Source organism: Haplochromis burtoni, unplaced genomic scaffold (genome assembly GCF_018398535.1).
Source record: "Haplochromis burtoni strain Fernald_Lab_line unplaced genomic scaffold, NCSU_Asbu1 Contig_71, whole genome shotgun sequence".
Classification (NCBI taxonomy): Eukaryota; Metazoa; Chordata; class Actinopteri; order Cichliformes; family Cichlidae; genus Haplochromis; species Haplochromis burtoni.
This window is the reverse complement of record NW_024582432.1, coordinates 1,265,090-1,284,893: the sequence shown is the minus strand read 5'-3', so window position 1 is coordinate 1,284,893 and position 19,804 is coordinate 1,265,090. Positions and strand designations below refer to the sequence as shown.

General features: G+C 40.0%; 1 protein-coding gene across 5 annotated transcripts in view; it reads right to left on the bottom strand.

Moving 5' to 3' along the window:
* The window catches only part of si:ch211-176g6.2 (ras-associating and dilute domain-containing protein), a 39,005-nt gene extending 20,383 nt beyond the window's left edge, over positions 1–18,622 (bottom strand). For 2 of the 5 annotated variants that reach the window (XM_042221648.1, XM_014334040.2), the window contains exons 1-10: positions 18,034–18,622; positions 13,858–14,063; positions 12,424–12,598; positions 9,485–9,717; positions 8,080–8,501; positions 2,059–2,355; positions 1,546–1,938; positions 963–1,000; positions 651–877; positions 315–427 (exon numbers count right to left, since the gene is read on the bottom strand). In XM_042221648.1, coding sequence (XP_042077582.1) covers positions 315–427; positions 651–877; positions 963–1,000; positions 1,546–1,938; positions 2,059–2,355; positions 8,080–8,501; positions 9,485–9,717; positions 12,424–12,598; positions 13,858–14,063; positions 18,034–18,161 — 2,232 coding nt within the window. In that variant the 5' untranslated portion in view covers positions 18,162–18,622. Of the gene's footprint in view, positions 1–314; positions 428–650; positions 878–962; positions 1,001–1,545; positions 1,939–2,058; positions 2,356–8,079; positions 8,502–9,484; positions 9,718–12,423; positions 12,599–13,857; positions 14,167–14,293; positions 15,418–18,033 lie in introns of those variants that run through there. The other 3 variants (XM_042221647.1, XM_042221649.1, XM_042221650.1) reach the window with 3 other exon arrangements.
* Between the last annotated feature and the right edge of the window lie 1,182 nt (positions 18,623–19,804).

Below are 19,804 nucleotides of genomic sequence, written 5' to 3'. Positions count from 1 at the left end.
ACACACACACACACACACACACACACACACACACACACACACACACACACACACAGAGGCCCTTGGTGTCCCGCCTCTCTCCCATGTCACAATGCACTCAGTGTGGTCTGGCAGCATTGCTGCTCTGTCTGCTAGAAAGCTACTGGAATGCTAACTAAGCTCTTTATTCTCAGCCATTTGCAATGGGTGGACCAGATGATCTACAAGTTGTCTATGCAGGTCAGATCGTTTCCTTCCAGTTAAACCAAGGACATATGTAATCAGCAATTTGTAAACCGCACCACTGAGTCACTTCCTTGATAGTAGTCTGTTACCTTAGTGAAGTAGTACACACACTGCTGAAAGGCGAGCATGATGACCTCCTCTAGGACAGCTATCGTCTCTTCGCTGGCTGAACGGACGCAGGACATCAGAAGCTCTAACAATACTGAAAGGTATACATTCAGAAACGCATAAATGTCATGTCATCATATGGTTGTTAATGTGGACTGTGCTTTATAATGTTACACTGTTTGGTTGCACTACTGCCCAGCATAAGATAAATAAGGAATATGATGAATTTTAAATTATGCCAGCAGAGAACAAGCAGAATAGCTCCCCTTTAATTATTATTATGGCTACATGCTCTCTACAGCACCTAAACAACTAACCCAAGTTCTTTACTTCCTTGCTCTCATCATCTTCCCTCTCTGGTTCCTCCTTTTGTTCCTCCTCTTCTTGGGCTCTCCACTCCAGAATAAGAGGCAGCTGGTGCTGAATGAGCTGCAGCAGCTCCAGGCTGTTTGACATCCACACCACTAGGGGGTGCAGTCCAGGGATCAGCTCTTGAAGGCAGAGAAGAGTGGGGTCTTCTGGGTTTGAACCTTCGCACCTGAGACTGCAACACAGGAGGAAAGCTGTGCAGTGTTCTCTGTGAACTGTAATATAATTAGTGTCGGGGAAATAAAGAAAGCTCTGCTTACACTTCAGGCTGAACTGCAGCCAGCTCCTTGGTCTGCTCCTGCACGACAAGATTAAAAGTTTTGGAGTGACTTAAAATAGCAATAGGTAAAATTGTAAGTCAGAGCCATCTGGGGGATATAACACAGTATTTCTCTGTTCTTCAGATAGTAACTTAATTTAGTAATTCAGTCCTTGGTTGCTACAGTGAACAGCAGTTTGAGTTCCTAAGAAATGATTAGTCCCTGAAGAAAGTTCTGCTTTGGGAAATTAACTTTTGGAACAGAATTTTAAGCCTGATTTTCTCCCTGCAGACACTTTCTCTTTGGTCTCGGTGTGCTCGTGCTGGATGCACTCAGCAACACTTGAAAGTGACCTCTCCTTTGGTTAGCAGTGAAGCAGATGATTGAAAAAGACTGTGTAAGCACATCATGGCGACCAGCTATGGATCTCTTTAAATATTAACCTGTGCACATCCTTTTTTAAACATGAAATCTCTGATTTCCTGACATTGAACACATCTGAAGCAACTTTTTTTGCTTGTTGTTGTTATGCTCCACTTTAAAATGTGGCAGAGCTCCTTATATGTCTGTTACTACAACTCACCCACATGGCACTCTGAACTCCACTTGCAATACGCAGCAGAAGCCTGCGTAGGTCTGACGTTTGAAGACAAACTGACGAATACTGAACACACATGCACAGCAGGAATGCAACAGTCAATGGTGGTCTACCACTGATGCTGCTACTGCTCCCCATAGCAACAATCTCCTTCACAATAATGTCCTCGTCTTCAGCTGCATAGCTAAGAGTCAGACTGTGGCCTTCAGGTGATTTTAGAAATGGAGGCCCTCCGCTCAAGGGCTGTTTGCAGTTTGGGCTCTGGTAGGTGATGCAGGTGCTACAGAGGATCTTTTCGCTTGTAGTTGCAGAGGTGGTGTGACCTAGAGTCCAGGAGGCGGCAGACAGGCTGGGTTCAAGAGCATCACTGATCACTTCCTTTATTTTCCAGAAAGAAACAAGAAACATGAAACATGAAGCAGGATTTGCACATAAGAAAAAATCCAAATTGATTAAAAGTAAAAGATTTTGGTTCTTGTGAAGGTAATCTGCTGTTACCTTGTGCATTGAAGCTAGAGGGTCTTTAAAAAGAAACAAGTAGTGCTGTCCCAACCCAATAATATCACCAGAGCAAAGCGGTTCCTCATTTCTCAGCCCTTTTCCATTCTTAGTGACCACGGCATCCTGACACGGGCAGAGAACGGTGGGTGCAACGGCGCTGTGGCGAAGGAAGTAGCAGTGTCTCGGAAGAATATCAGCGGCAAAGAGAAGGATATCAGCCTTTGACCCTTCCTTGTGACCGCTTTGTTGACCAACAACAATATTTGGGCTGGCAAGGAGGTAGATGACAAAGTCCTGAGTGAAGAAATAAATGACAAGTTACCAAACAATCACCAAGAGTTCACTATATCTCATCTTCTCTCAAATGTATTCCACTCTGTACAGTGCCGTTGTCTGCTGGTACTTTGTTCAGGCATGCTCAAAGAATTTCTTTTAGTATATAAAGAAGCATTATGATTACCTGACCTCCCATGTGAGATTTTTATTTTTTTACTTTGGTATTATTGTTTTGGTTTTACCTGCTCTTTGATGACATTTAACTTCCAGATCTACTTGGTTTAATTCAATTTTATTCAATTTTATTCATACAGCGCCAAATCACAACAACGGTCGCCTCAAGGCGCTCTGTATTGTAAGGTAGACCCTACAATAATACATACAGAGAAAAACCCAACAATCATATGACCCCTGTGAGCAAGCACTTTGGCAACAATGGGAACTAAAAACTCCCTTTTAACAGGAAGAAACCTCCATCTTAACCAGGCTCATGGAGGGGGGGCCATCTCTGGTGACCGGTTCAGGTGAGAGAAGGAAGACAGTATAAAGACATGCTGTGTTTAAGCACCAAAAGCTTTAGAATGGATCATAGTTTTGGTTCAAATCAGAACTTGCACAATGATCCAGTGACAGGTTCCAATACTTCTAATATAGCCTATGAATGGTTGCCTGAAGAGGATTTAGTGATAGTAGGAAAGCTAAAAAACAAGAATGCAAAGATCTGCTTGATACAATTCAATGACAAGTGTCTGCACAGTGAATGCTAGCATGCTGTACTTGAGTATAAACAGTGGTAAAAAACTGCATTTAGTAACAGAAAGGTGTCCCCACACAGGCAATGCCAACAGGGAAATCTGTGCTGACACAAAATCTGTGACATTCAGTGACTTCAGTAGGATTCAACTTTTCTGAACTTTGAGGCGAGCAACGGAAGTGACTGTCACTGAGCTCAAACCATATTTTAATTACCATATGACAGGATTGTAAATATATTTGAGGGTTATCGAGGCATATGTGGTTATGTGTTAGCCCTGCAACAAACTGGCGACCTGTCCAGGGTGTGCCCTGTCTCCCGCCCAAGACAGTTATCCAGGCAATCGAAGTCTGGAATGTCCGCTATCAACCAACCATCAGCAATAAAGCAAATTGCTACTGGTGTGAATGCCATAGACATTCCAGACAGAACTCTGAGGTCTAAGTCATCGTAGGTGGAACACTACTATTAATGCTAACGCTAAACCTATATTTTAGAGAAGGTAAAAACTGATATTTTTTTTATTTTTGTCTGATTAATTTCTTTGTACCTTGATTGCAGAGACTTGGGAGCACAATTTAAAGGTACAGTAAGTAATCTTTTGACATTATTTAGTAGAAAAAAAGACAGTTGTACTCATAAATATACATTGATTAGTGTATATGTACATCTTCTAAAAAACTGATGCATTCTCACAAACTGGGAATGAATTCATTAAAAATACATGGCAGCGAGCACTCCTGTGGGAATTTGGAGGGATAAGAAAAGATTTTACACACTGTACCTTTAATAAAAAAGAAAAAAATACATATTCTGATTGCCCAAGTTTAAGAAAGCATATCAATCACTGAAGAGCCAGCGGCAGTCTAGTTGCGGTTGAAGAATAGCGTCAAAATTAAAGTTGAACAGATGTTGCAGATGTTACTCTGTCATCAGCTCAAGGTGCTTCTTAAATAGCGCCTGAATGTCCTTGTTAGACTTTCTAGTAATAGGTTTGCATTCAAGAATCATTTTCTTCTGTCTATTTGACAATTATATAGACAGTGGAAAAAAACAACAATTAAAAAAAACTTGAGAAAATTATGAGCAGAAGAAAGAAAAGCACACACTTCAAACCTCACACATTTGTGTCCACTGAGCTAACTGCCATTATGTTCATGTGGTAGCATTACTGAGTTAATGATGCTGATCTGACACATGCTGCAAACTTCACAAACCAAAGGGTAACGTGAAGTCGGCTACATCGATCTTATATACACAGTCTGTGGTTAATCAGCAACATATCTGCAACATGTTAACAGACTGCATCTATTTGACTTTGTTTGGTCTGTAAAAAAGTAAAAAATGTTATTTAAAAAAAGGCTCAAATCTGAGTAATGAGTGCTTTTGTAATGCTTGAGTTCATTTTATGGATAGTGCTGTGATCTGGAGACACAACGACACACTTTAGCCCTTTTGTTAATCACTAACAAAAAGAAAGATTGAATTTAGTGCATTACGTCAGTCCACCATCAGCTATGTAACAGTCTCCCTCAAACAAAGCTTAGCAGTCTGATCATGTGGAGGTACTGGAATTAAAATCTAGATCCAAGCCTGATTAGACAAACAATGTTTTATTAGCCCCAGTGAGTGGCAAGCATAGTGTGTAGAGATTATTATGTTTGACATTCCCCTTGTGATGCTTGTGTTTTCCAACTGGACAGATTAAAGCTGAATTAATGCACAAATAAACTCTTTAAACCTTTATAATAGTATATCTTGGGGGTACATGATTATATTCTTATGAAGGGTATTTTGGGAAAGAGCTGTGACGCAGAGCTAAAGCACTGCAGAATCTGTGTATGTGTGTGTGTGCCTGCATGTGTGCGGCTGTTGGCCACCGTTAAAAAACCACTGGTAATCAGTCAGGAAGCAGTGCCAGGCTTGTCTTCTTCTGTTTCCTGAACAGTGTTTTTATACTGACAGTTTTTCTACGTGCTGTTCACTGACCTTCACAATAATGATTCTTTCCGCTGCCTCTCACTTTCACTTAAGAAAACAATGGATTTTACAGCACATGTAACACTATACTTTAAAATGTAATGGTTTGCATATGGAAATATTTTTTAAAGAAGCTGAAAACAACGTACATGCAGCTAAAACTGTAGAGCAGTCTAAATTTATCGTTAGCTGAGTCTTGCCCAACAATTATACCTCATCGTTTTAGCTAACCACACCTAACAGAGGCAGAGCTACTGACTGACTATAGCGGTTTTTAAGTGTAGAATCTACCTAGCTAACTGATAAAGCAAGTTCTCGTTCTATGAATTTCATATAAATGCATTTCAACTTAACAACTCATTCAATTGTCTGCTGAAAACTGCATGGTGCTAAAAGACTGAAGCTAAAACTGCCTATTCCAGTCAAAAGTTAGCATGCTCAGCAGTTGACATAGAAGACACAGCAACGTATTCCATTGTGTTACTCAATGAGAGTAACGTATTCTGAATGCTTTGGATTCAGAATACTCTTAATATAAAATGAGTAACAGTAGGGTGGACATTAGTTGAGGCTGCACTTTATGCAGCGATTTCGTATAGAAAATTATTCGGCGCATAAATAAAACAGGCCCGCGGCTGCGAACCGTAGTAAAGAGACCTCTGGCTAACACGTCGGGCTCGTAGCCGAAAACTAGCTTTACTTTGTTGTCTGGGTCAACTTTGCTAACGAGAGACAGAGCGAGGCGTTGAAAGACTGCTCCAACGGAAGTTATTGTTTTGGAGGAAAACACGAACACGGTGTACAGTCGAGTCTAAATAGCTTACTTACAACTGGGCTCGTCAGGCACTCTTTTTGGCTGCAGTGGTTGTTATTATATTTACATGTTCCATACATGCTATGGCTGTAACACTCTGCCTATTGCCTTCATATTAAATAATTTTTTGAATAATACTTTTAAAAAAATATTTCTTCACGTCATTATGCGGGCCGCAAGTAGAGGTGACATGGACATGGGCCCCGAGATTGAGACACAGACATTAGAGCCTCTCAATGTGTGTTTTGTTTGCATTTCCACCGGCGTGGAATTACCAAAAATAGAGAGGGCATAGCCTAACATATGAAGCAGGAAAAGATCGCAGTGTAATCCCTTTATTTCGCAAAGTAACTGTACTCTGATAACCACCTTTTTAAACAGTAACTGTAATGGAATACAGTTACTCATATTTTGTATTTTAAATACGTAATGCCGGTACATGTATTCCGTTACCCCCAACACTGGAAACAGAATCATTGTTATAGTGAAAATGTAACTATGAGTACAAGATAAAATGTTAAGATCCATTCTGGCCAACTGCAAAAAAGTATAGTTTCCTAATCCTAATCCTAGAAAGTGTTACCATTCAAAACATCTTAAGATGTTAACATTATCGGGTTTGAGAAGCTTGCCAAACATTTACCTAACAGTTCTTTACTGGCTTGTCTCACTGTGTGTTAACAGACCTCTCTCAACTGAATTATAGTTGTTATTTATCTGTCTCTCTTCCACAGCATGTCTTTATCCTGTCTTCCTTCTCTCACCCCAATCAGTCACAGCAGATGGCCCCGCCCCTCCCTGAGCCTGGTTCTGCTGGAGGTTTCTTCCTGTTAAAAGGGAGTTTTTCCTTCCCACTGTCGCCAAAGTGCTTGCTCATAGGGGGTCATATGATTGTTGGGTTTTTCTCTGTATGTATTATTGTAGGATCTACCTTACAATATAAAGCGAAATGAATTGTCTGGTTTAAGCTCCAAGAGGGACACAAGAAAAATGCTTTGCTTGAGGCTCCAGAGTGAGACCTCACTAACCAATGGGTGACCTCACAGTGGCCTTGTCCATCTTATACATACAGGCTATATTTAGGAAGTGTGAGGTGAGCCAATGTAGTGATCATGCTGGTCCAGGACCAGGATAAATGAGGAGTGTTACATCTTTGCCATATGGATAAAAATAATGCAGATTGGTCAAGTCCCAAACAGATGCAGATGATCAGCAGTGGCAATGCCTAAGAAGAAAATTTAAGGGAAATAACCAAATGAGTTTGCCAAAACTGTTGTCTGCCATTATTTTTTGTTTTTGTTTCTTTTGTGGGAGTGAACAGTTGGTAGTGTTACCCAAACTCAGCATCCGGGACAAACTTCCACACAGTAAGTAAAAACACATGTGTAGTTATTATGAACAGGACCATTTTTTTAAATGTTGCACATACACACTTTTTAGGTCTGTATGTAGTGTACTGTTATGCTGCTGGTTCTGTAAACATAATATGATAGCTATTGCAACTTTTTAGAACAAATAAATGAGGGAGCTCTGGCAGTAGCAGTAGAGGACATCAAAGTTAAGTGGTAACAATAACTTGAAATATAGTTTGGGTTTCACCTTTCATGAGCACAATTCACAATTTTATCCCTGGGAAACTTTTAAAGCACTGATTACTTAACTATAAAGATAAACTTTATGTAATAGCTGAATTGTCATGACACTTTAATGCCAATTCAGCTTGTGTGCATCAGTAATGCTAATGCAATGACACTGTAAAATACACTGCTAGTTTACATCTTTTTAGTGCGATCATATAAATAATGACCTGGTTGTTGCTGAAGGTTATGAAGGTGAGGTAAATAAAACAGTAGCTAAAGTACACAGTGTAACCAAAAGTTTTTCAGTTTGATTATCACTTTCTGCATGTTTCCTGTCTTGTCCTATTGGCCGAAGAGGCAAATTGCCAGAAAAAATAAAACTGACATCAGATAGACCATTCCTTAAACGTACACTATTGTCTTTTTAGTTTTTTTTTATCATATAAAAACACCACTCACCCGCTACTAAACTCTTTAAATGGACGATTTCAACACTCGAACATGTATAAAAAGCCAAAGCACTGACAGGCATTGCTGTTTCCTACTGCTGCTGACATATGATTGGAAAACTGCTTTTCAGGGTCAGATGCAGAGCGTGTGTTTGGATATGATACCTGCGCGGGGTTGTAGCCCTGCAGCAGTAGCAGGTATGGACAGTCGTGAGGAGGGTGAATAGAGTACTGTGTGGTGTTATCGTCGCTGCTCTCTGTCTCCTCCCTCTCCGACTCCTCTACTTCCTGCTCGCCTCTCGGCCTTGACGGATAGAGGTTCTCTGTTTTGGCCCCCTCTGAGGGAGCTGCAAGGCTGTGAATGTGATTCTGTTCTGGATGCTCAAAGCTTTGCACTGACGTTTGATTCGGGCACTCGCTTTCATCCTTGACACGTTTTTCGTGATCTGTGTCGTGTTTGGTCTCTAAGAGGTCCATCTCACTTTTGCTCCTCCACAGTTTCTGGCTCCGGCTCATGGTTTTCTCTATGAGGGTGGAGGTCACTCTGGAGCGGCTCTTCTGCAGCTTACGAGCCTGAGCATTGATACCTGAGAGGGAGATGAATAAACAAATAAGAGAGCTGGGAATAGCGTTCTAACTACATCCAAACTGAGCTGCAGTAAAAATATACAGAGCTCAGGGCTAATGGAATGTGGTAATAGAGCAACACCCTTTTTTTTTTCTTCCTGAAGCAAGGTGAGGTGTGTGTGAACCTCGGTCATTTGTCCATGGTGTGTTTATGCCAGGATGAACACAGAGAAGCACCATACAGGAAACAGACCTCAGTGGAAAGAAAGACAGAGCTCATGGAAAAAAAGAAGAAAAAACGTCACCCCCGCAGCAGGCATCTACAAGCTGACACCGATAGAAGGCCATCACAAGCTGTGCCATTCATAAAAGCAAAACACATAACAGGACACAGTCTTACACTACGAACACAGCTGTGTCAACCACAGCTGGGGCCCCTAGTAGAAATGATTGTAGAAAATAGTCCAGCCAGTGCTGTTACAGTACCACGGAGTGTTTGTGTCAGGTATCTGTGGAAAGTTCTGGTGTTTTTCTTCTGTCACATCATGCCTTGTAAGGCCAATTAGATATTGTAGCAGTGTAAATCTTTTACAGCATTTTGCAGCAAGCAGTGAAGTACAAAAGATAGGGTGTGTCACTGGAAGAAATCTAATTAAACAAGTGTGTCTGCGACATCAATTACATTTAAAGTTTTAAAGAACATTTTAATGGAACTGAGAGCAAATGTGATCCCCAAATTTGCAGCAGAAATTGAAAAGAAAGGAAAAAAAAGAAATAGTAGACCTATTAAAATATAGCTTGGCCTATGTGGCTTGGCCTACTTTCACTGGAACAACAACGTGCCAACAAACCACATTTTTACTGTGAGAACTTTAAAACTGGGCTTAACACTGACAATGCTTCATTTACTGGTGAAGACTCCTATTCCAGGGCATGCACCCTGGTTCAGGATGTGGTATAGTGTGCAGCGATAACTCCTTATTGCCCTGTGGCTATAGCGTACCAGCAGTGATGGTATCCTTCTCTTTGGATGTCTTCTCCTCTACTGAACTTCTCTTCTGGATTTCGAATCGTCTTGCCAAACCATCTCTGGGTTTCCACAGCGACTGCAGGAGGAGGGGTTTTTCATGGTCGCCCAGTACTCGGAAACCTTCTGTTCTCCACGGATGATTACTAATGGAACCAATGGTGTCACAGAGAACGTAGGACTCCCCTTCCTCCTTTCTCAGGCCATACCTAGATCACAGTTAGCCATGTTATCATCCTTTCAAACCCAGAGACAGAGCACTAAAACAGTAGGCAGCAACATTTCTCCTGAGACTGTCTCACCGTTCTGCCAACAATAATGGACAATATCATTAATTCTCTTGAGACCGAAGCATTACATTCAGAAGCATTCAAGGTTTACGTTCGCTTGTTAGCAGCTAACTATGCTTGTTTCTTCACAGTGGGTTTATTAAATGTTTCTTGCATAAAACACCCTTCTGCTGTGTCTAGAAACAAATTTCTTAAAAGAAGTGACAGCAAATTGCAAAACTTTATACTGAGCTCAAAAATGCTTAAATGCTCTGAACAAGTGAGAGAGACTGTTCTTGAGTGCAATATTAGCTCATCACCAAAAGCAACTGCTTTCACATAAGTGTTTATATACATTACATGCAGTACTATGTAAAAGTGCAACTAATTTCTTTATACTTTACTAGGATAATGGAAAGGAAGTGCAGCAATTTACTGATTATATTGTTTTTCTATTCAGGTTTGCTAATAGCATTGGTAAAATGTTTGGTATTATTCACATGTTGAGAAAGAAATTAAAGCATCTGTTTTCATAATTTCATCAGTTTTGACAAGATTAATCACTCCCTAAGACCCGTTGCCATTGATTTTCAGTTTAATTCTTGCATAATTTGGCATGTCTAAGTCTTTTCTTTCCCCTTTCCTTCCTTAAGAATCACTTTTTGAGCTCTCCACTGAAACATTTTCTGTTGAGGCTTCAATGAAGGGGGTGAGATGCATCTGTCTGACCCTGTTTCAGGTTTTTCCAGTTTCTTAAGAACATGACTTTTAGATAATGTTCATCTGGCACATTTGCTTTCATCCATAATGCTGAGATATGTCAATTTTCAGGCTAATATATTTCTGGGAATCTACCCTGTTCGTACAAAAATAAAATTTTATGCCCCTTAGATTTTGTTATCCTCGGCACTTTTGTAGGATCAGCTAAAAAAAATGGGAACAAATTGTGTGCTTGTGACAAGCTTTTAGTAACAAACTTTACTGTTCTTTGCTAAGTTGTCTATAATGTGTAGACACAACACTGATTCATCCCTTGAATTAGATGAGTTTTTGTGTTTGAATGATTCATTTATCAGTGTTAAGTGGTAAACAAGTAAGTAAAATAAAAAACCCGAAACATTCCTCTGAAAATGATCAGGTACAAGGACGGGACTGAATCAGCAGCTAACGTCAAGAGAAAAACTAAAAGACCTTTAGAAAATCTGGAGCTCTATTGCTAATAAAGACACTTACAAATTAAAAGAAAGTCTTCGTCTTACAGTACTGTACTAACTTTACAATTTATCAATGTAATTTTGACTGATAAACCTTCATGGACAAACAAACACAAGGTCAAATAAGTCAAACTGACTAACTTACTGTTTGCTAAGCCATTACGTTACTGCTAATGTTAGCAAGCACTGCCTGTTAACTGAATCTTCAAGCCTTTAATCCTGCTTCACTTTTTATGTAGAGGGCATCCAACCTAACTAATTTAACTTATCATTGACAAACTATTATGTGTGCATAGATTTCTTAGCAACTAGTTGCACATTTGTCCATACAACAGAATTAATATTTAACTTTAGAGTTGTTTTGTGCTTGCTTGTTGAATGTTAATCCAATATTCACTTTCCTTTGGGCTTTAATTCGATTTCCATTTGCTCCTGAGGGAAATATCTGTATTTAAAGATGCTAAAACCCAACTTTGTTTGCCAGCTAGTTGCTAACTATGTCTGCCTTTGTTGCCGTGCATGTAGTGGATTTTTAAGAGCTGGAAATGGGTTTGCTGGGAGTGAACCAAGTAAAAAATGCTTCAGGCTGTTAGAAACTCAACAATTAGCTCCAAGAGGCTAAAATGTTTGGTATAATTGATGGAAGCTGTAGAAACTAGGGGTGATTCTTAGTGGTTTCTTCACTGTTGGCACCATTTTTAACTTTACATATTGTAATGGGAATTAATGCAGCTTTGACACATTTGTCTTCCAGATGTAACACACCCTCCTTTTATTCTGTTTCTTTGAAGTAGTCAAAGCAGTATCTCATGAATATTACAATAAACCTGTTTTCATTACACAAAAAAAGAATTATTTGAGACTGTTTGCTGAACCGTTACTAAATGCATAATGTAGTAATGGCATATTTAAATGTCACTGCTGCAGAGAATTATTTTCACTAAGAGAAAAGAGTCATGATTTACTCCTTCCTCTACAAAGTGAATACCGCTTGCATTAATCACCCCATTATGTTTTTTGGCTGAAATATAAGCAAACGCTGACAGACACTGATTCTCTAGAGGCTGCCTCGGAGCTGGGCCACACTGGCTGTCTTTAACACAAGCCTGTGGTTTTCTCTGGTCCTTTTCAGCAATACTAACTCAGTGGCCCTGTGTGCACTATACTGCAGTTATAACAAACAGAGCAACGGGTCATACCAACTTTGTTCATCTGAAATATACAATACTAAACACAGAAACGTAAATGCGCTAACCTTTCATCAGGCACTATAGCCAGTCTATAAAACTATTCTGACTGCATTGATATACAAACTCCGCTCCAGCAGAAGAAGCATATGGATATACATAACTCAGCCAGGCTCATGAGCAAACACACAAAGCAGGCACATATGGCAGGCAGACGCATGTTCCCAGATAACACATGGTCTCACCGTTCAAGGGCCTCTTTGACGAGCTCTTTTGCACTGGAGTGCGTGGTGGCGAGGACGCTTTTATAGTGAGCTCCTTCCAGGATTTCATTTCCAAAGATCTTCAGGATTCCTGGGGCAGTTATCTGATTGGACAGCTCAGATGGGTCTTCTGCAATTAAAGCATCTGCAGAGATCACTGCAGAAAGGGAAGGGAGGTTTAATGCTTTACTCAGTTGTGGTTTGGTATTATCGATGAAAGGCCAAACTTTTACATGTGATTACAAAAATTAGTTTTTATTAAAGGAGCTCCATGTTTTATTCTTAACTCTGCTAGAGTAGCTTTGTATGATTCACATTTAGTAAATACTATATTTACTTTCTTTTTTAACCTCATTCTTGAAGCCAGGTTAAGTCAGGTTTCCTCTGAGTTGCTGCCCATTAAAAAACAAAAGGTTTGAACAGAAGGTTGGTGGGGCTTCTGTGCTCAGGGCCAGTTTCGGTATATCTACTCTATCTTCACATCATATAGAGCCAAGAGTAGAAGAAAAACTGTCAGAAATTGAGTGGATAGAACAGCCTGAAGCCTGAAAAAGTATAACAGGTCCCCCTTCACGGAGCATTAGTAAAAAAGCATGCAGTAAAACAAGTTTAATGCTAACTGATGCAGTTTAGGCTGGTTCCTCAGTTTCTCTTTAGCTGATTGTCATTCAAAACCATTTTAACCCATTTCAGAATGCATATTTGCATTTGAATGCACTTTGTTTTTGTGACTTTCCAAAAATTGAAGGACAATGTAATGAAAAAATATGGTGAAAATGAATGTACAGTAAGTGCAGTGGTTCCCATATAGCACTTTTTTACTCTACGTGAACACTCAAAGCACTATATAATCACACTAGCATTTATTTCTACATCCAAGTGCTCTCTATCTCACATTCTCACTCCAGTGAACATAATGGGAGCAACTCAGGTTCACTCAGGTTCAGCATCTTGCCCAAGGACACTTTGGCTGGCTAGGAATCAAATTTCCTGCCTTCCGATAGTAGATGACCTGCTCTACACCCTGAGCCACAGCCCCTTACTGTACATCCATGACCCGCTGATGAATATTCTTTATAACACAAACTGCACAACTGATGCAGCCAGTTTAACTTAGTGGTATTGTTTGATTTAATCAAAACAATTATTATTAAAATGAAAACAGCAGAGGCAGAGCTACTCTGACTTTTATTTTCTAAACTGGCTCAGCCTGCATGCAAGATTTTGGTATTAATCTAAAGCGCTTGCAAACTGGTGCCAAAATAGCTCTGATGATATCATTTGGGTCATCGTCTTGCACATCATCACTTATCCCAGAGCCACAAGTCATCTGTGCTAAAAACACTAGCTGTAGCATTAGCACAACAAATCCTGAGTGTAAACATGCAGGGAGAAAGTAAAGTCACTGTGACGTACTGCTTCCCTTCCTGGTGTGGACAGACAATGATGACTTGAGTCCTGCAGTCAGTGCCATGGAGCCTGAGGTGGAGGTGGGGGTGCGGAGAAAGACACCTGAGAGGCGGTGGGTGTTCCGACGAATGCGGCTTTTGCAGGGCTGTCTTATGGCCACGCCCTCAGCAGATCTGCTAGCAGATGAACTTCCAGTGGATGAAGCTGAACTGCTAAATAAAAAAGTAAAAAAAGAGTGTTTGAGAAACATTTTGAACACTTACCAGCTGGAGGACTGATACAGCCATCACAAGATCAAGGAAGACATGTTTGCGTCTTCAATCAATCAGACAATCATCAGCCACAAAAAAAAGGGAACCAAAACAAAGATATTAGAAAAAGCAGATCTAATCATAAAGTATCATGTCCATTCTTGAAAGCAGCACCCATGCTAGGCACATACCGTTCTGACCGTAATGCAGTGCTGTCTGGTTTCCTTCACCATGCTTCTAAGCTCTCTTGGGACATGAATGAAATAACCAAGTGTTGCTTTACTTCTGACTGAGCCTCTAAGCTACTTATCATTATGGTTCAAAGGTTCTCTGCAGTTACGCCACCACTTGGAAATAAACGATTTTACATGTCTGATTGATAATCTTAGCACTCCTAGTTGCACATAAGCAGTTGCATTAGAGGATAATGAAAGCTCCTTCAAGTTCTCTCGGCTCAAAATGTGGGTTTATTTGTAGAAGAAATACGCAGTGGCATTTTTTTCAGTTTGGTCTTCAGCTTCTGAATCAGGCCAATAGTCTTAAAAAAGGAAGACGAGCACCAGTAGCTGAGTTCATCATAGTGTAGTGTGTGTAGTAGTGTGTAACAATACTGCAAGGCTCTAGCTGTACCAAACTTAAGTTCATGTGTCCATGTTGAATTAAAAACCACTTGCCTGAGCTTTTTCAACTTTGAGCTGAACTTCAGTGTGACAGTATCATTGTCCATGTATGTGTTAGTGCAGCTTCACTGCTGGCATCTTTATGGTTGTGTTTCTTCGAGGGATAAGTCCCTTTAGAGCAAGGTGAATTTTGCTGAATATCTTTCATTTAAAACCTCGTTTTATTTTATGATGAAATACTTTTGTAATGGCTCTCGTTGTGTATGATACCTATAGTTTGAGTTTCCTGGTCTTAGCTGACAGGTTTGGTACCCAGTGTGGTCTTCTGCTGGTGTAACCCATCTGTTTCAAGGTTACATATGTTGTGCACTTGATTAGTGGTTATTATTTCAGTTTGTGGTCTTCTTATCAACTCAAAGCAGTCTGACCATTCTCCACTGAGCTCTGGCATTTTCATTTTAATCTCCACGCCACATCTAAAGTCACTTAAATCATCATTCTTCCCTATTCTCATGATCAGTTTGAAATTCAGTAGGTCACCTTAATTATGGCTAAATGGCTAAATGGATTTCCTGCAGTGTGACTGTCTGATTAGATATCTGTGTCAATGAGTGGTTGAACAGATGTATGTAAGAAAGTGGACGATGAGCGTAGAATCGATGACTCTGCCTCAAGGTACTGGAGAAGTAAACCTTACAGTAACAGTTTATAGTGCAGCCTGTCAACTGTAATTAAATAATATTTCAATATATTTTATTTGAAATAACAATACAAGTATATTTACATACAAATACTTAAGAAGGTAACAAGTCATATTCTACAGGAAACAAAGAAATAATTATGCGGTAAGTAAATTTAACTTATGTGGTTACATATGTAGAACAATTTTAAGTTCTACATAAGTAATTTTAAGTACTGTGTGATTTCCCTGTACTTTTTAGAGTGTGGCTGTATTTTAGAGTGGGATAACCTTGCCTAACTTACAGGTATTTTACAGAAAAGGAGACAGAAATGATCCTGTAAGTAATATGAAGTATGGCCTAACTGAGCTGTGTGCAATTACCTGATGGTTTTGTGGGAAAACAAGTATTCATTAGTTAAAATTACTTACATACTACTTAAATTTACTTAGAGTGTAAATATTTCTTTGCTTCCTAACAAAATCTGACTTGTTGCCCACTTATTCAAGTGCACCTACCATTAAGTATTTGTATCTAAATATAATTAATAGTAATTTCAAATAATATACATCAAATCGTCGACCTTGGGCTGGAAACACCAATCTGCAGATGGATTCTAAACTTCCTCACAAACAGGCCCCAGGTGGTGAGAGTTGGTAAGCACACCTCCTCATCACTCATCCTAAACACAGGTACGCCACAGGGTTGTGTGCTTAGCCCCCTCCTATATTCCCTGTTCACACACGACTGTGTTGCTAAACAAGAGTCCAACATCATCATCGAGTTTACGGATGACACAACCATCGTAGGCCTCATCACAGGCAATGATGGTCTATAGAGAGGAGGTGATGGCGCTGTACGAGTGGTGTCTAGAAAATAACCTGACTCTCAACATCAGCAAAACTAGAGAGATGATAGTGGACTACCGGAAACGACCAGTCAGAGAACACCAGCCCATCCACATCAACGGTGTCAAGGTCGAAAGAGTCAGCAGCTTCAAGTTCCTTGGAGTCAACATCACAGAGGACTTCTCCTGGACCCTTCACACAGACACTGCTATCAGGCAACCTCGCCAGTGGCTTTATTTCCTGAGGAGGCTGCGGAAGTTTGGCATGAACTCCAACATCACCTCAAATTTTTACAGGTGTGCAATTGAGAGCTTGCTGACAAGCTGCATCACAGTTTGGTACAAAGCTGCTCTGCCAGCAGCCGTAAATCACTACAGAGGGTGGTGAAGGCAGCAGAGCACATCACTGGCACGAGGCTTCCTGCCATTCAGGACATTATCTCCAGCGATGCCTCCGTAAAGCACACAGCATCATCAAGGACCACAGCCACCCAGCACATCAGCTCTTCTCCTTGTTACCATCTGGCAGACGTTACAGGAGCCTGTCTGCTCGGACTACAAGACTCAAAAACAGTTTTTACCACCAAGCCATACGACACCTCAACCACAACACTTAAACACACACAACACAGCACTCAGAAGCTACCCTGCAGCTTCACAAGTACTCTGTTTAATCTGCACTGGTCACTCCACTTTATTGTTATTGATATTTATATTTAAAAGTGCAATACTGTAATTTTCTGCTGCTCATTCCTGTGCAATATCCCATCTGCCCTCCCGTCATATTTCTTTTCAAGATTTTCTTATTTAATCACTAGTGTACATATATTTATATTTATAGATACATATATATTTAGTCATCTTTTCTCTTTTACCACGTCTCTCTAATATTTTGCTCTTTACTATTTTTCTATTTTTTATTACTTTATTTTATTTTATTATATTTTATTATATTTTCTTCTACTGTACCATGCTGCTGAGTGACTGCTGCTCATCAAACACATTTCATTGCAATGTTGACCCTGTGCTAACTTGCATATGACAAATAAAACTGAAAACTGAAAACTCAAAATTCCACTTAATGATTGTGCTTTTAGTAAATGGCTATATTATAAAGCATTACCACTCTTACAACTCTAGGTCTGATTGCCATGGATGACTGCAAAACACTACGAAAAAAGTAAGAAGTGGAAAACTGAACTGTGAAATGCTATAGGAGAAGTAGACTGACAAATGCATGTGTGTATAATTTTAAAAATCTATGTAAAAACACGACTGAGCCAAAAATGACCCCATTCAGTCACTTGAAGTTTAAAATTTCCGATCAGTTCCTGTTCACAGTGACTGGGACTAATATTACATGAAATACAAAACATTCAAATCGGAAGAAAGAGACAGAAGTAAACTTGCACTTGGGGATACAAATGTTTTGTCAGGTGAACAATCAACATGGATCATCTGTTTTTGTTACAATTAAAGTCAAGTTCACAGTTCAAATACACAGACAGTCTGTCAGTGTGAATGTGGACCTCATGCTTTGTTATATCCAGTGGCTTAAGGGATCGCAAGTTCCAGGACACATCAGGATTGAATACATAACAGCATACAACAACATTCAAACAGCATGCCTAACAATACAATCAAATGACAGGAAGCACGAAGACAGAAGTAAAGGTGCACTGAGGCAGACAAAAGTTTGGTCAGGTGAACAACTTGTTAATTAAAGTGCATATGAACACAATTTGGCACGAATACGCATTTGTTAGCACGTGTTTCATACTCACTGTTGAGAGCCATCACTGGTCTTCCTCCCCAGTCTGACAAACCGTCTCTTTGGGAGAGCTGCAGGTAAGTTCGGGGGTCTTGGTGGTAGAGAGCGCAGCTCCTCAGAGGAATCTTTAATCCGACTCATTCCTGTCTGATCCACCTGGTGCTACGTTAAAGTGGTTTTATTCTAAATGATCAGAGAGGGTTATTCTCGTGCTCGACTGGAGAACAGCCGGTGTTGCCTTGCATCATTCCTGACATGTTCCATTCAGGAACCGAGGCGCAAATTCATCCAGCTGCTGCTTCATTTTCCGGAATAAGCGCTGCAGATGTTTCCAACCCTCATCCAGCTGTTGACGGACTGCTCAGTCCAACAACAGCGACGAAGCTTCTCCAGTTACAACTTCATCTCTTAACTGTCTCTGGGACGCTGACACGTGATCGAAATATATCTTACTGATGTCATTCCAGGGAGCGGACACATCTGATGAACACTGCTGCCATTATGACGTATCCTGTCCACTTCCAAAGGAAGCAGCCTGTTTCAAATTCATAACGAACCCGCTCTCCAGATGTGTTTCGACAGCGCAACTGCCTGAAAGTGCCAAGGGTGCACACACCCGCCCACCCGCACTGAAACTTTCAAAATAAAAGCTTACCGAAGAACTCGTCTGACCTTTTAAATCCCAGCTTTCACAGCATTGCACCGCTTTTCTTCCTGTGGAAGATGTGCTAAGTTCACGTCTGTGCTTGAAGCAGACAGAGGAACTCAAGCAGTGAGTGAATCCAAGATTTCTGTGTCCATCACTCCATCTTCTGGCTGAAAGCAGATCACAGCCAGCGACCTTAACCAGGACTTTAATGATGTTAAATAGCGTGTTTCTAAGCGATTTGAAGAAAAAGAGCGAACATGTGTAGATTGAGTCCATACGGTTCTCATAATTCCTCATTTTCCCGAGGTCGTCATTTAGGAACGTGGTGGGTAGCCGAAAACGTAATATGTTGACGATTTGTCACCTAGCGCAAAATGTTACGCTTTGGGAGTGAGAACGGGTTGTCACAGCAGGATTTTTTTTATTTATTTTTTTATTAATGTAGGCTTATTATTCTAATTTGCAGTTCTGATTTTTTTTTCTTTTACTCTTAAATCTACTAGATTCTAGCTTTGCAATGATTTACCTTTCAAATTAGTCCTTATTTATCTAATACAGGTCCCTGGTGTAACCCCTCAATACCAACTAGTTTTGGACTGACTCAGTCCAAAAGTAGTCAAAGCCAAAGTTCTTCTGATTGGCTTTCCCACGAAAAAAATAAGATTTGAACAGCAGGTAGGTTTCTGCTTGAGATACAGTAACATCCCCTCTTGTTGGTAACACACAGAGCTAGTATTAAAAAAAAGTGTTTAAAGCTGCTTTAGCTTTAAGCTTGAGGGATTATTTTTGCATATTTTTTTTTTGCATATCATTACTGGAGTCTTTGCCCATCTTTAAGTGGAGCTATTATGGAAAAAACAATCATATTTGAGTTGTCGGCACTACGTTTAAGATACTTTTGTTAAACCTTTAATAACTAAAAAGATTTAGTGCTTGGTAAATCCTTTTTAGTTATGAAACCCTGAACCAAATTGCTGACTTACGTCATCATCAGAGGCCCATGTGTGACAAGAAATGTTATAATGCTTTTATTCAGTGTTCTCAGTAAAAATATGCTAACGTATAAAACCAATGTGTAAAATTAGTTGATTGCCCTGAATGCTGTCATTTAGGTTGCTGGGTAGAAGACATTTCT